The sequence below is a fragment of the Euleptes europaea genome, chromosome 8, assembly GCF_029931775.1.
Source record: "Euleptes europaea isolate rEulEur1 chromosome 8, rEulEur1.hap1, whole genome shotgun sequence".
Lineage (NCBI taxonomy): Eukaryota > Metazoa > Chordata > Lepidosauria > Squamata > Sphaerodactylidae > Euleptes > Euleptes europaea.
This window is the reverse complement of record NC_079319.1, coordinates 66,977,212-66,992,469: the sequence shown is the minus strand read 5'-3', so window position 1 is coordinate 66,992,469 and position 15,258 is coordinate 66,977,212. Positions and strand designations below refer to the sequence as shown.

Here is a 15,258-nt window from a genome sequence, read left to right as displayed (position 1 = left end):
CTCACATTTTCAAGCATGCCGTAATTTCCATGTGGGCTAGAATATTGCATTTAAATTAGTCAAAATTAACATTTTGTGGATGCCAATTCTGCATACGGTTTGACAGCCTGATAGGGTTCTGTCTCAGGAACACACTCTCACATAAAGAGCTACTATCTATTGAATCCTTACATTTCGGCAGTACATCCTCATATATCTCTTCTTTTAGTGTTCACCAAATTCAGAAAGCTGTGCTCGACTGTCTGACTTTGGAATAATGACTTTTCTAACACTTACTGTTTTACCGTTATAGTGCTCGAAGAAACTTGAGAATCACCATGGGGAATCATGTTGGAAAACGTGACCAGAGTGCTGAGAAGCTAAAGGTAAGATGCTTTGCTAGAAGCTATGTCCCAAAGGCTTGAGCAGGACTCAGGAGATGCCATATACAAATGAGTAAATAATACAAGGAAATATTTGCAGGCATTCTATTCCTTGATGCTGAGTGCTACAAAAGAGCACAGTTGGTAAAAGTATTATAGATATGGTTTCTCTCTTTTTTCAGTACAGAGACAAGATATCACAAATGTTTCACCTTCCATGCAGTTTTTTCAGTTCAAGAGTATCATGTGCTCAGGAAATGTGTATAAAATTTGTAATGGAACACAATTTGGGCCTGTTAGAGATGTGACTAAACTGGCTAAAATGACTAAACTGAGGCTATCGTACTTTGGTCACATTATGAGAAGACAAGAGTCACTGGAAAAGACAATCATGCTAGGAAAAGTTGAAGGCAGCAGGAAAAGAGGAAGACCCAACAAGAGATGTTTTGGAGGACGTTGATTCGTAGTGTCACCATGGGTTGAAAGCGACTTGATGGCACTTAACACACACACACACACACACAGAGACAGAGATGTGACGGCATGGGAAATGTTGGAGGACACTTAAAATCCTGGTTTGGAATAAGAGAAATTCTTCCTAAGACGAGGTTTCACCTATCTTCTGCAGAAGATAGTGACAAGTGGGGGACCCGCAAGGACTTGCAGGCAGCATCTCATTTCCTCTCCTCACCATTTCCTCTTTCCCTTCCCTGAAAGCCCCCAAAGCCTCTCCCTTTTTCTTGCTTTCTTCACTCATTCCTACTCACCAGCCAACCTACCTTTATCTGTCCCCATTTTCTGCTTTCTCACCTTCTTTCTACTTTGGCCATGTTGGGAAGTGGATTTATTGACAATTATTATTGCTGTGTACATCTTAGAGATAGACAACATTCGTCCAAGGATGTTTATTGTTTAAATATAAATAATTTTGGCAACACTTAATATGCTGTGGTGTGTTTGATAAGACGTTAAAGAATTCAGTATTTTCAGTGTTACAAAGTTTAACTTGATATCTAAATATGCTGGTATTTGTATTGTAGTATGAGACTGTTTCTGTCTAAATCATATGCCTACATCTGTTTTCTAATTTCATCTTCCACACACACACACACACACACACACATTAAAATACAGATGCTAAGGGAACATAGAATGCCGCAGTATGCTGCTTTCTCAAGTACTGAGTATATTTTCAATCTTTATTTGGTAGAAAACTAAGACATTTAAGCTGATAAATTCTATAAATACACCCATTAGTATATTTTTTTAATGTGATAAATTCTATAAATACACCCATTAGTATATTTTTTTAATGAAGCTATAAATGGTGCATTTTATGCTGCTAAACCAGTGAAATAAGGTTAGGTTTGATAAGAAAGTATGGCCTATTTTCTCAAGATTCTGTTTTGGTTTCCCCCCCCACCCCAGTTTCAACATTTTTGAACACTGTATATCTCGAGGCCTGTTTTCTTTTTTGACTGCCAAGCATTCTCAAGATAAAACATAAAGTATGTCTTGGGCCTTTAAAAAGGAGGGGGAGGACAGAAGCATCTCACACTAATAGTTCCTGACATTAACCTGTAATACAGCCATGCTGTTCAGGAATTGCACTTGTGTGTAGTGGTTAGGAGCGGTGGACTCTAATCTAGAGAGCCGGGTTTGATTCCCCACTCCAACATATGAAGCCTGCTGGTGACCTTGGTCTAGTCACAGTTCTCTCAGAGCTCTCTCAGCCTCACCTACCTCACAAGGTGTCTGTTGTGAGGAGAGGAAGGGAAGGAGATTGTAAGCCAGTTTGATTCTCATTAAAATGTAGAGAAAATTGGCATATAAAACCCAACTCTTTTCATCTTCATCATCATAAGGCTGTGAGGCCTACAGAGAATGTGGGATTGTATGCCTCATTTCTTGGTCTAATTCCGTATTTTACGGAAAGCATCTTTTGGGCTGTTTTTTTTTTCTTCTGTTTTCTTAGGAAGTGAGATTACTCAGGATTTAGAGGAAGTAAATTAAGTTTTGTTTGCTACCAGTTATTGCACATTTTATGACACCAAAGCTTTGGGGAAAAACTGACTGAAATCCTCTGAAGGGAATTTAGTATATTGAGTCAGAACACTTTGGGCTATTTTGTAGAGATGAGAAGAAAAAATAATAGAGTAGTTGCCAAGTGTTTGTATGAGTTTGACATAAGAAGCTTGGAGACTTTTTAGGAGATGTGTAGAAATTTGCAATAGATACATCTCAGAAGTGACCTGCGCACGCAGGAAAAGTTCGTGATATAACACTTGAACACATGAAGCTGCCTTATACTGAATCAGACCCTTGGTCCATCAAAGTTAGTATTGTCTATTCAGACCAGCTGCTGCTCTCCAGGGTCTCAGGTAGAGGACTACTTGCCTAGTCCCTTTAACCAGAGATGCCGGGGATTGCATGCCAAACAGATGCTCTATCACTGGGGTTGCCAGGTCCCTCTTTGCCACTGGCGAGAGGTTTTTGGGGCGGAGCCTGAGGAGGGCGGGGTTTGGGGAGGGGAGGGACTCCAATGCCAGAGAGTTCAATTGCCAAAGCGGTCAAATTAGAATACTTTTCTTTGGAACATGCTGGACATCAATCTGTAAATTGCCAGCTTTGTTACTACAGGAATGAATGGGAAAACAGAACTGTAGTCGTAGCTGAATGTAACACGAGTAAATTGGTATTTCAGTTCTTGCCTCGGTCATATTTTTTTCCAGCCAGTTTTTCATGAGCTACAGAAAGTAGCTTTGAAATCCTATTAAGACCACTTCAAATAGGAGCTTGATTGTGTTAAGGAGGACTAGGGTTGGCAAATAATGATTTCTTGCTCTCCGCTTTTTTGCAAAGAGCTCTTCAATTGTTTTTGTATTTGAAGGAGTTGAGGAGCTTAAGATTTTTTTTAAAAAAAAGTGTTTTGTACCGCTGTTGTACCGCTGATAGGTTCCCCATCAGTCAGAGTTCGATAATTGTACTGAAAATAATTAAGGCCAGTGCTGAAGCAGATGTTTATGCCAGGCAGGAAGCGGTTTCTTGTGGCTTTGGGTGGCAAAGCTGGTGCGAAAGAGGTGGAGGAAAGAATCAAATGTTGTCTTCAGCGTTCCTACTCCTTCTCAGATAAGCACTGCGCATCAGGTACTGAGATGGCTTAACGTGGCCTTAAGAAAATAAAATAGATCACTTTAACGACAGACTGAAAAGATGATATGCTGAGCTTTATTTCCCCCCTAATTGATATGACAGATGTCATGCATTTAAACACAGAGGCTTGAATTCTTTGAAGCAAGACTGCAAGAATGCTGGTAAATGTGGTTTTCCTGCTAGCCTTCAACATCTGGTGCTGGAGATTGCAGGAGCCACATGGAGGAAAAGCTGCATGGCCTGGGTGGGGGGCTGCAGTGAGGATGGGGAATTGCCTTACCGTTCCTCTTGAATCAGTGCCCCCCCCCTTACTGGCTCAAGAGGTTCCTGTTGGTGGAAAAACAGTGTTTATATGGCTCTCCTCCACACTGCAGCCCCCTGAGTTTCATGTTTGTTGGTGGTTTTTTTGGTCCATGTAGACCCCACAGCTGCTCAGACATTTCAGAGCATTGCTAAGGAAAAGGGGCATGTATCTATGAGTGCCGTTGCAGTCATGCTGGATAGGATCTAAGTCAAGGAAATTACACCTTTTTAAGGCAGCATCTAGGAGCCCCATGGCGCAGAATGGTAAACTGCAGTACTGCAGTCCAAGCTCTGCTCACAATCTGAGTTCAATCCCAACGGAAGTTGGTTTCAGGTAGCTGGCTCAAGGTTGACTCAGCCTTCCATCCTTCTGAGATTGGTAAAATGAGCACCCAGCTTGCTGGGGGTGAAGTGTAGACAACTGGGGAAGGCAATGGCAAACCACCCCATAAACAAAGTCGGCCTAGTAAACATCAGGACATGATGTCACCCCATGGGTCAGTAAAGACCAGGTGCTTGCACAGGAGGCCTACCTTTACCTTTAAGTAGCATCTATGCCAGTGTGGCATAGTGGTTAAAAGAGGGTTAAAAGAGGCAGAGTCTAATCTGGAGAACCGGGTTTGATTCCCCACTCCTCCACCTGAGTGGCATGCTCTAATTTGGTGAACCAGGTTTCTTTCTTCACTCCTACACATGAACCCTGCTGGATGACCTTGGGCTAGTCACCTAGAACTCTCTCAGTCCTACCTATATCACAAGGTGCTTGATGGTGGGTGGGGGGAGGGGATAGTAAGCCGCTTTGAGACTCCTTAAAGATATAGAAAAGCAAGGTATAAAAACCAACTCTTCGTCTTCATCTGCATGTGAGTTTCCTAAACTGTGAGTTCAGTGTTTTACCACTACAGAAATAATGCAAGAAGTAATTCCTTCAAAATATGGACAATGGTTGCATGGTACAACCTTCCCCGTTTGTTTGTACACTTCATAATGCATGTAAGGGATGGCCTGTTTGATAGTTCTGCTATTCCAAAACCTATATAAAGTGAGTACCTGAGGTAGAGCTAATGAACAGGCCACTGAAGTAGAAGTGATATGTTTAAGGCCGTGTAGTTGCCCTGATGATGCTAATGGGTTTAAACCAGAATCTATTCTTTGAATTGGTTTGCGGACTGCATGGAATTAATGGCAATATTATGTAAGGTAATTCATGGTGAGAGGGCAAGACTAACTGAGATCCATTTTGTAATTCCACCTTCAGCATCCTGCAAATCATACTGTAAATTGTGTTGGTTGGCTGAGAGCCAGTTTGGTGTAGTGGTTAAGAGCGGTGGTTTGGAGTGGGGGACTCTGATCTGCAAAACCGGGTTTGATTCTCCACTCCCTCCACATGAGCGGCGGAGGCTAATCTGGTGAACCAGGTTGGTTTCCCCACTCGTACACATGAAGCCAGCTGAGTGACTTTGGGCTAGTCACAGCTCTCTTAGAGCTCTCTCAGCCCCACCTACCTCACAGTGTGTCTGTTGTGGGGAGGGGAAGGGAAGGTGATTGTAAGCCGGTTTGATTCTTCCTTAAGTGGTAGAGAAAGTCGGTATATAAAAACCAACGCTTGTTCTTCTTGTTCTTTTAAGAAAGGCAGTATATAAATGGCTAAACAGATTTTACAAAGTCGGGTTTTTAAATACACCTGGGATCTTTATCTCTTTTTTTTTATTATTCCATTAGCTGCCCATGAGGAGCTTTGTGATGCCACATTTAATTGTTGCTCTCCTGGAAAACAGTTCTGCCATAGCAGGGGTGATTCATCAATGGCTTATAGAACACAGTTCACTGAGACTCTGAAAGAAGGAAAAAGAAATAGAATAAAAATAAGCCCTGGTGATCTATACTGGTGCTTAATAGACCATGTCCCCTTTCCTTCCCTCCCCGTTTTCAGTCACATGCTAGAACCAAGCGGCAACAAGTAAGTCCCCCGTAAGTGTGTGGGGGGGAGAAACAGTCTTTCTGAAATTGGGAGACATAGACGAAGCCAGGGCTTATTGCTGTGCGCTGCAGAGAGCAAGACTTGTTATGGAGAAAGTGAGAAATCTATTAATAGAGCCCAAGATGTGCTTTTTGTTTGCCGCCAAACTGCAGGAGCATTGTATATAAGGTATCGAGAAGGGAGAAAATTGTGATGGTGAGGGATGCTTCTCTTGTGGCTTTTCACCATTTGAAGGCATTAGCTTGAGACTTCTATTTGAGTAATGACAGCTGCCCCATATTCTGTAGCTTTGTAAATGAAATCAAGATTACTGCAATTGCTGTTGTAGGCATCAGTGCTTCTGTACTTTCATGTTGTTAAAAAAAAAAAGGTAAAGGCAGTTCCCTGTGCAAGCATCAGGTCATTACTGAACCATGGGTTGTTGTCACATCCTGACTTTTACTACGCAGACTTTGTTTATGGGGTGGTTTGCCATTGCTTTCCCCAGTAGTGTACACTTCCCCCCCCAGCAAGCTGGGTGCTCATTTTGCCTACCTTGGAAGGATGGAAGGCTGAGTCAACCTTGAGCCATCTACCTGATACCAACTTCTGTGAAGATCGAGCTCAGGTCATGAGCAGAGCTTTTGACTGCAGTACTGCAGCTTACCACTCTGCGCCACGGGGCTCTTTCATGTGACCCATCTCTAATTGTAGTGATTGTTTTCCTTTACAGACACATCCTGATAGTAACATAGAGGATGGGAGTTTACAGAGGATCCCTGCTAGCTAGGAGGGAGGAGCTTCAGGCAGTAGTGTTTGGAGAGCAATCGGAAACTAGGAGAATATTTTGTTTGTTTGGCAACAAACTATTACATTTTCTTTGGTGTATCCCTCATACGATTGAACCCTAACATTTTACATTAATGGTAACAGTGGCTAGGCCAGTAGGCTGTACATCTGCTTTTAATGCAACAGTAAAGCCCGGTGACCACGGAGATCTTAGTTTGTAACTAGGCAAACAGCAGTGTTGCTCTAAAGTGTTTGTTTATAACCGTGAGACATATATCAAAGGAGGATTAAAGCATTTCTGGGAATAAAACTCTGGAGTAACCACTTTCTTGGAGAACCATATGTGGATGCTGAACAGAGATTACAAATACCCGTTTCATACAGAATCTGTTTACAAGTTTCTTTGTGGGTGTGATTTAATATACTCTCTAAAGGTATATAAATTTAATTTTTCAACTGGATGCAAAATTGAGCAAGCTAAATATTAACATTGGCATCTTGACCTGAGATGAGCTGCATGTAAGGAAAGGGATCTCTTCTCATTTTGGGTGTAGCTGGAGTAACCACATTACTAAGCATGTTAAAGTGTTGGACATCAGCCAAACTGCAATCTAGTTATCTGAAAGGGAGAGGTACCGGTTGTGACATCAGTCAGTTCTAACAAAGGGAGACTCTTTGGCCTTCTACATGCATTCTTTACGTCATTTATGAATGATACTATAATTCTTTTAAAACACACATCTTTTTAGCAGTACATTATGAGGTACAGTCATTTGAGCCTTTACTAGATAGAATCATAGAATGGGAAGGGGCCATACAGGCCATCTAAACCAACCCCTTGCTCAATGAAGGATCATTGAACAACAAAATTAATACTGGCTCATATTTTTTCAGAGCTTCATTTTACTGACCTGTATCATATTCCCAAGGCTCTGAATATGTCACATTACAACTTATTCATTATTGTACACAGCGGCATTTCAAGTCCGATTGAATGCTCAGAAAAACCTGTTTCTGCAGCCTCCATATCTTTTAAAACAGACTTTAATTTCTCTAAATTTGTGTATATTTTGGTTGCCAACTTGGTAAATTTCAGTGAGCTTTGCAGAATGACCAGCAAGCCCACTGCATGAAGAAATGCTTGTCACAACAATGCCTTTTCCACATGAGGGCAGCCTAGCCCTGATTTTTTTAGCTGCACACTCTCGAGGTGCTTCAGTGTAGGGTCCAGTAAGTGTAACCATCTCTTAGTTATATTTCAGGAGGCTTTGAACTACTTACTTTTAGTTCAACTGCAAAAGCTTCCTAGAACAAAGTTTCAGAAACTTTGATGTAGTTTACACTTAAAAAAAACAACATTTATATGAATGGCACCACATCCCATGGCAATATGATCTGTATGTACCTCAGAAGTGTTTCTAGATGTTCCCTTTGAAGAAAGGAAAATGTAAATTTGTCTTGTTGCATACTGTACCTCTTTTTTGTAAGGAGGCTATATCCACGTTAATACTTTTCATTATTTCTCAGAGCCGCAGTATCTGGCATCTTCATAGTTCACGTGGTCTCTTGACAATTCCTTGCCAGTGGCCGTAGTGCTTCAGAGGAACATCAAAGCACCTAAGGCCAAACAATGTTGAAATAGTGTGCTTTGCGGGAGAGACGGTTCTGAAATACAAAGCATGTATATAACTTGGATTTCTTTTAGCTTTAAAATTCAGAGCAAATTTTGGATTCCAAAACAAGACACAATGTGACCTTCACTTTAAAATCCTTAGATTAAGTTTATTTAAATTCCCTCTAATCTTTTCGTATGCTTATGTGTGGAGAATATCCTTCCTTTGTGTCTTTTTGTTCCCAGAAAGTTCTGTGTTGTTGATATAGGTTAAAATCTGAGAGCTAATGATGGTGTTCAGCAGGCTGCACATAGGTCTGTGCCACCTCAGATGAACACATGAAGCTGCCTTATACTGAATCAGACCCTTGGTCCATCAAAGTCAGTATTGTCTACTCAGACTGGCAGCGGCTCTCCAGGGTCTTTCACATCACCTACTTGCCTAGTCCCTTTAACTGCCGGGGATTGAACCTGAGTCCTTCTGCATGCCAAGCAGATGCTCTACCACTGAGTCACAGCCTCTCCCCATATGCGAATATGTGAATGTATCACCAGCTTTCAAATTTTCCTGCACATAACAAAGCAAACACATCACAGATAAGACGAGTTGGTTTTTATATGCTGACTTTCTCTACCACTTAAGAAAGAATCATACTGGCTTACAATCACCTTCCCTCCCCACAACAGACACCCTGTGAGGTAGGTGAGGCTGAGACAGCTCTAAGAGAGCTGTGACTAGCCTAAGGTCACCCAGCAGGCTTCATGTATAGGAGTGGGGAAACAATTCCAGCTCACCAGATTAGCGTCCGCCGCTCATGTGGAAGAGTGGGGAATCAAACCTGGTTCTCCAGATTAGAGTCTACTGCTCCAAACCACCATTCTTAACCACTACATCACTCTGGTGGTGTAAACCTTATATCTCATGTTCTCGCTCACTTACAAATTCCACCATCCATTTTGGTGAATACAGATGTCAAAGCTGAGCTTGATGACATTCTCTTCCTATTATTCCCCAAATGAAATTTAGTTTTTTAACTAATTACTTAGGCATCAATCATTCCTATTGAACAAAAACTGGTAATCCGGGAGGACATAAGTGAGATATTCCCAACTCTCATCTGAAGACAGGAAGTATGCTTTCATCAAATAAAAGAGATGTTCAGCAGTAAGTCCCATGTTTGATTATGTGGCAGATGAGAGGAATATTAAACAGATATCTGTCCCTGTTATACATTTCCTTTGCTGGCCCATTACCCCAAAGAGCTTGGCTTGATTAATGATACTTCAGAAAAGCCAGGTAATGAGGCACAATATTGCTATGTTTTGCAAGCATAATCAGTGCTCTGTGCTGTGCAGTTTTCATTATTTCTGGTATGAAGCCTGCACAGAACTTCAGTCATTTTTTGTTTGTTTAGAGTGCAAGTCACCCTTCCCTTTCTACCTTTGCCCAATGACTTCTCATGGTTTGGATCCAAAGTTATGTCAGTGTCACATCTTGAAGGGTTTAATAATAATAATAATAATAAGAAGAAGAGCTGGTTTTTATATGCCAACTTTCTCTCCCACTTAAGGAAGAATCAAACCGGCTTACAATCACCTTCCCTTCCCCTACCCACAACAGACACCCTGTGAGGTAGGTGGGGCAGAGAGAGCTCTAAGAGAGCTGTGACTCGCCCAAGGTCACCCACCAGACTTCATGTGGAGGAGCGGGGAAACAAATCCAGTTCACCAGGTTAGCCTCCGCCGCTCACGTGGAGGAGTGGGGAATGAAACCCGGTTCTCCAGAACAGAGTCCACCGCTCTTAACCACTACACCATGCTATTCTTCAGCTTTCCCCTCCTTCCAAAATGTGATAGCTGAGGGTTGGAGGACCCTCAAAACAGAATGCTGTGCGGAGGGGGGTCGGGGGGACGACTGCAATCAGGAGGGAGCAGGAATCACCTTCCTTCCATCTTCTGCGGATTACATGATGTTGCCCTAATGGAGATTACATTAATGGAAGATGGAGGAAGGGTGATTCCTGATGAGTTCTTCCTGGACCACATAGCAATTGTCCCCTGACCCTCAGCAGTGCATATCAGAGAACACAGGGTATTGCATGGAGTGGAGAAAACCAGTAAAAATATTTTCCATAAAGTTACTGGGTTGTCATAACTTTGGATCTTACCCACTATAATTGTGTTTTTTAAATATATATTACTGTGAACAGGTCTTCTGAATATTCTTCTGTGTTGCATCTACTTGTATTCAGATGACGGGACAGAATTCCCCTTAGCTTTCTTAGTTGCAAGTAAAGTGAGCTTGTGATTATCCCAGTGCATCTGGTTGGTCACAGCTGGAAGCAGGCAGCTGAAATGATCCAGCATGCAAAATGTTATGCTCTTAATTTGGAGTAAAAAAGCATGGGTTTGTGTAAGTGTCCTAATTGTGTATCTTTCTTGATAGGCTATACGAAACAGAATTCCAGTGACACCTTAAAGACTAGCAGCATTTATTCCAGTATGAGCTTTTGTAACATGGAGCTCACGTCTTCAGATACAATCGGAGAAATAAACCCCTTAACCTTAGTTTTACAGAAAATTACAGAAAGGGAGGGGGAAGGGAGGAGTTAAGCAGAGAGAGACCTACTGTAACAGATCAGGTGAGATTCCCTATATCATGACTTAAACTTTAACCGTGCAATCCTGAAAGGGGCCCCGAAGCGCCATAGGAACTGGTGTGACCCCGCTCCGGTGTCCTTGCCACTTTGTACCATGATAAGTGCACGGATGCCGGCGTGGGGGGTATTTATGCCAGCCCCCAGGAACGGCACAGAGGCGTGGGCCTCAGGTGCTGGCGCTGCTGCTTTCCCGGAAGCGAGTGCCTGCGCTGGTGTGTGTGTGGGACTTCCCAGGGGTAGACCCCTTTCGGCCCAGGAACGCCCCCTTTACACTGCAGCAGAGTTTTGTGAAACTCCATTGAGGAGTTACATGGACTTCCAATTTTAATCAGTTTAATTCATGTATTTTACGGCTGGGAAGCTTCTCAGGAGGCAGTGTGGCTGACCCATCCCCAGCCACCGCCTTTCTACCTGCCCCCTTTAGGAATGGGTCTTCCATCTCCACATAGAGAATTTCACTTGAAATTCTAAGCTTCTCTCTGCTCATCTCCTCCCTTTACCCTTCTTTTTTTTTAATTTTCTGTAAAACCGAGGTTTAGGAGTTCATTTCTCATTGTATCTGAAGCTCTGTCTTACTAGAATAAATGTTGTTAGTCTTTAAGGTGATGCTGGACATCTTTTTTGTTTGGCGACAAAAGACTAACGCAGATGCCCCACCTGAACTGATAGACGATGGCCAGTGTCTCACCCTGATCATGCCATTATGATTTTTAAGAGGGAAAATTATTCCAGTTTTTCAGAAGACACATGCCCATTAAACATGGGGGAAATCCTGGTTAAATTGTTAAGAGAGAAGTAATGCATTGCTCACAGAAAATGTTCCCCTTGTGTCTCTTGTGAATATTGTACTGAACCTTCTCGCTTATCACTTTTTTCATAATTCTGCACATTGACAAGGAATCAGCTATGATTTCTAAAAGCTGAAAGCAACAGGTGGTTGAATTTTCTAGTGCAGAGAAAGTGATTCTTATTCCTTCTCAAGGTCCTTAATCAAAGCAAGAAGCCATCACAAAACTATTCTCTGTAGGATTATTATTTTGCTTTTCTTTTTTACAACTGCCTGATATGAAGCCTTTACCCTTCGGGTGTCATGGCTAGGATGGTCAGTTTTCATGGTATTTTTTTTATCTCAAGCTATGTATTAGGAGAAAGAATAACTAGGTCTACAGGAACTTCTCTGGTATGTCCAACCACAGTTATGATTACTACCATCCTTTAACCACAAGATGTCATGAGATATTCCCTTTGGTTTCCCAAGATAATTTCTGAATTACTGCTTGAACAATTACAAGAACCTGAGATCAGTTTCTTTCCATGTTCGGTCTGTAACCATACAACCCTACTTTTTAAATTAGTGTAGATATGATATGTCTTGGCTTGGTAGAAGCCTGTAGATTGCTTCCAGCTGAACAGGATTCTCATTTTGCAGATGAATCAGCTGTCACCTGGGAGTGGAAGGCACTCCTCGGCTTGGCATTTGAGTGAATCATTTCCTTGTATTCTCCGTGTTGGAACTCCGTGTAACCAGGAAAGCCTTGTCTTATTGTTTTCGCTGTGTATCTTGGATAAAGATTTTGTTTCTCTTTGTGTGCTGTTAGTATGATGGAAATAGTATGCTTTTTTCATTTTAGAAACCTGTTCAGTGTACAGTAAATGTTAGTATTCAAAGAGAGAAATTAGAATGTAGATGGAAATCGCTAACAGTCTGGGTTGCATCCTTGGAATAAGAAAAGGCGGAGATGTAAATTACTTTTGCTTAACACTTAGCGAGACAATGAAGAAAAGCTTCAATACTGACTATGAGGTGAGTTAAAAAATAATCAGTTTTCTCTGTATTAGGAATCACATTGATGCAACAGATAACGACTTAGTTTAGCAGCGGATGAAAAGCGGCCCAGGGAATGATCAAAATACACAATCAAAATGTGCAACCGGGCATCGGTTGCCGAGAAGGGAAGAGGACCGGGGTCCAGTCTAAATTGACAATTTCTGCTAATGACCCTTACCTGCTTCAGACTTCAGGCATTTGTGGAAATCAGTGGGCTACAGTGGGGAGAAGGCAGCAAGGTTCTTATCTATAGGTGGAAAATTCCGTCTAGTACAACCCAAGCTGTCAAAGCGTATAAATAACGTCCTAGCCAAAATAATTGCATGGTGGCCCTAGAGGTTACTAAATCTGGCCAGCAGTGTGAAATAATTTCTTTAGATCGTAATCTTAGAATTTATTTATGTTTCCACACTCAGGCAAGCAGGTTTGTCTAGCTGCCCAGTCCCAAAATCTGGCAGTCCTTTACTAAAGTGCCTTGAATTAGTCTCACAGTCCTTTTGCCATGGAAATATAGTTTACCTAAGGCACAGCGGGATAGAGGATTACAAACACACCAACATGCTGTGATGCTTTAATGCAATAGGTAAGTGGAGAGCTGTCTTCTGGTGGTAGGCCAGCTCTGGCTGCTGCATTTATCTATCCACACTTCGTTGCAGAGGATCAGAGAGATGCTTTGTCAACCCTGGCTTTATAAATGTTTGATAATGTAGTAGAATCCTAGAAACAGGGACCACAAGGGTCATCTAGTCCAACCCCCCGCACAGTGCAGGAAATTCGCAACTACCTCCCCCCACCCCACACACACCCAGTGACCCCTACTCCATGCCCAGAAGATGGCCAAGATGCCCTCCTTTTCATCATCTGCTTAAGGTAATAGAATCAGCATTGCTGACAGATGGTTATCTAAACTCTTCTTAAAAACCTCCAGAGAAGGAGAGCCTACCACCTCCCAAGGAAGCCTGTTCCACCAAGGAACCGCTCTAACTGTTAGAAAATTCTTCCTAATGTCTAGACGGAAACTCTTTTTGATTTAATTTCAACCCGTTGGTTCTGGTCCAACCTTCTGGAGCAACAGAAAACAACTCTGCACCATCCTCTATATGACAGCCCTTCAAGTACTTGAAGATGGTTATCATATTCCCGCTCAGTCTTGAAGATGGTTATCATATCACCTCTCATACCAGTTCCTTCAACCTTTCCTCATAGGACTTGGTTTCCAGACCCCTCACCCTCTTTGTTGCCTTCCTCTGGACATGTTCTAGCTTCTCTACATCTTTTTTAAATTGCTGTGCCCAGAACTGGACACAATGTGCTAGGTGAGGTCTAACCAGAGCAGGCCCAACGATGTTGGGGTCTGAAATTCTGTCACATTAAGAAACAAAAGCTTTTTAAAAAACCAATAACCAGCTAGTAAAATATTTTCTGGTCATCAGTTTTCCTTTTATGTGCCCGAATTATTAACAGGGACCTCTGCATTTATTCTTTGTGTCAGAGAAGTCTCTTCAGTACTCTCATTGATTAACTATCAAGCACTTGCAATTGATGCCTTTAGGAAATCTACTCCTCCAAACATGTTCTTTCTCTTCAAATATATTTAATATGCTGGGTTTTTTTCAGTCACACTTGTCATGCCCTACTGCATAGAGAATTTTATTCTGTAAGATTTTATTAGGCTTTCTAAATTACTCTTCTCTGTGTGAGAATATTGTGACTGTAATTTCTACATGCGCAGTCTAAAATGTTCCAGTCACAACCTTACAGAGCACAGAGAATGTCCATATTCTCCCGTCTCCTTTTTCATGGTCTTTGACAAGCTACATCTGTGGAGTTAGATGGGTGTCAGATCTCTGTATTCACAATGTAGAGACAGTAGCTTGCTGAAGGGGTGTAATCGGGGAAGGAAGGAAGACCTCCTCAGCCAACCTCAGCCTCTTTAGCCAACTCACTGTCACCAGCAAGCATAGCAACAGCAAATGAAGAAGAGGGACATGGGTCATCAGATAAGTCTTCTCCTGCTGGCAAGCTTGATGAACAAGAGGATAACTAGTAAACAATACTAGCTGCAATGCAGGATATGGCTAAGTATCAAAGTGTGCTTTGAAGCTTCACAGATTTCAGTGGCAGTTAAGCATACTGTTTTCTGGCTGGTTAAGTTCACCTTAACCCGGTAGAGAATTAGACATTAAGTATAGCTGACTTTGAACCATCTAGATTTCATGAAATAAATGTATTATCCCTATTCTACTTTGCGTCCTTGGATGAATTTAGATGGGTTTTTTCCATGAAACCTGATTATGACTCCAAGAAAGAGGAAGTGAGTACACCTCCAAAAATATTCCTGCTGCTCCATAATTTAAAATATCTCGCTATGCCTTATCCCCTATTTCCAACTGAGTAAGCAGGAGCCACTTGAAGCTAGCACAATTTATAGCAAGCAGACTTGACCTCTTATACACAAGCTCACTTTGCTTGGCACCTTTTTCAATCATTTCTCCAAATGAGTTATTCTAGTCTCACCCTTATGAGGAAATATGCCATTTCATTTATCTTTTTTTTTAAAAAATCAATTTTAACTTAACTGAAATTTCATT

General features: G+C 41.8%; 1 protein-coding gene across 1 annotated transcript in view; it reads left to right on the top strand.

Moving 5' to 3' along the window:
• The first annotated feature begins 297 nt into the window (after positions 1 to 297).
• The window catches only part of MBP (myelin basic protein), a 115,771-nt gene continuing 100,810 nt past the window's right edge, over positions 298 to 15,258 (top strand). Inside the window, exon 1 of the mRNA XM_056854523.1 lies at positions 298 to 365. Coding sequence (XP_056710501.1) covers positions 318 to 365 — 48 coding nt within the window. The 5' untranslated portion in view covers positions 298 to 317. The remainder of the gene's footprint in view (positions 366 to 15,258) is intronic.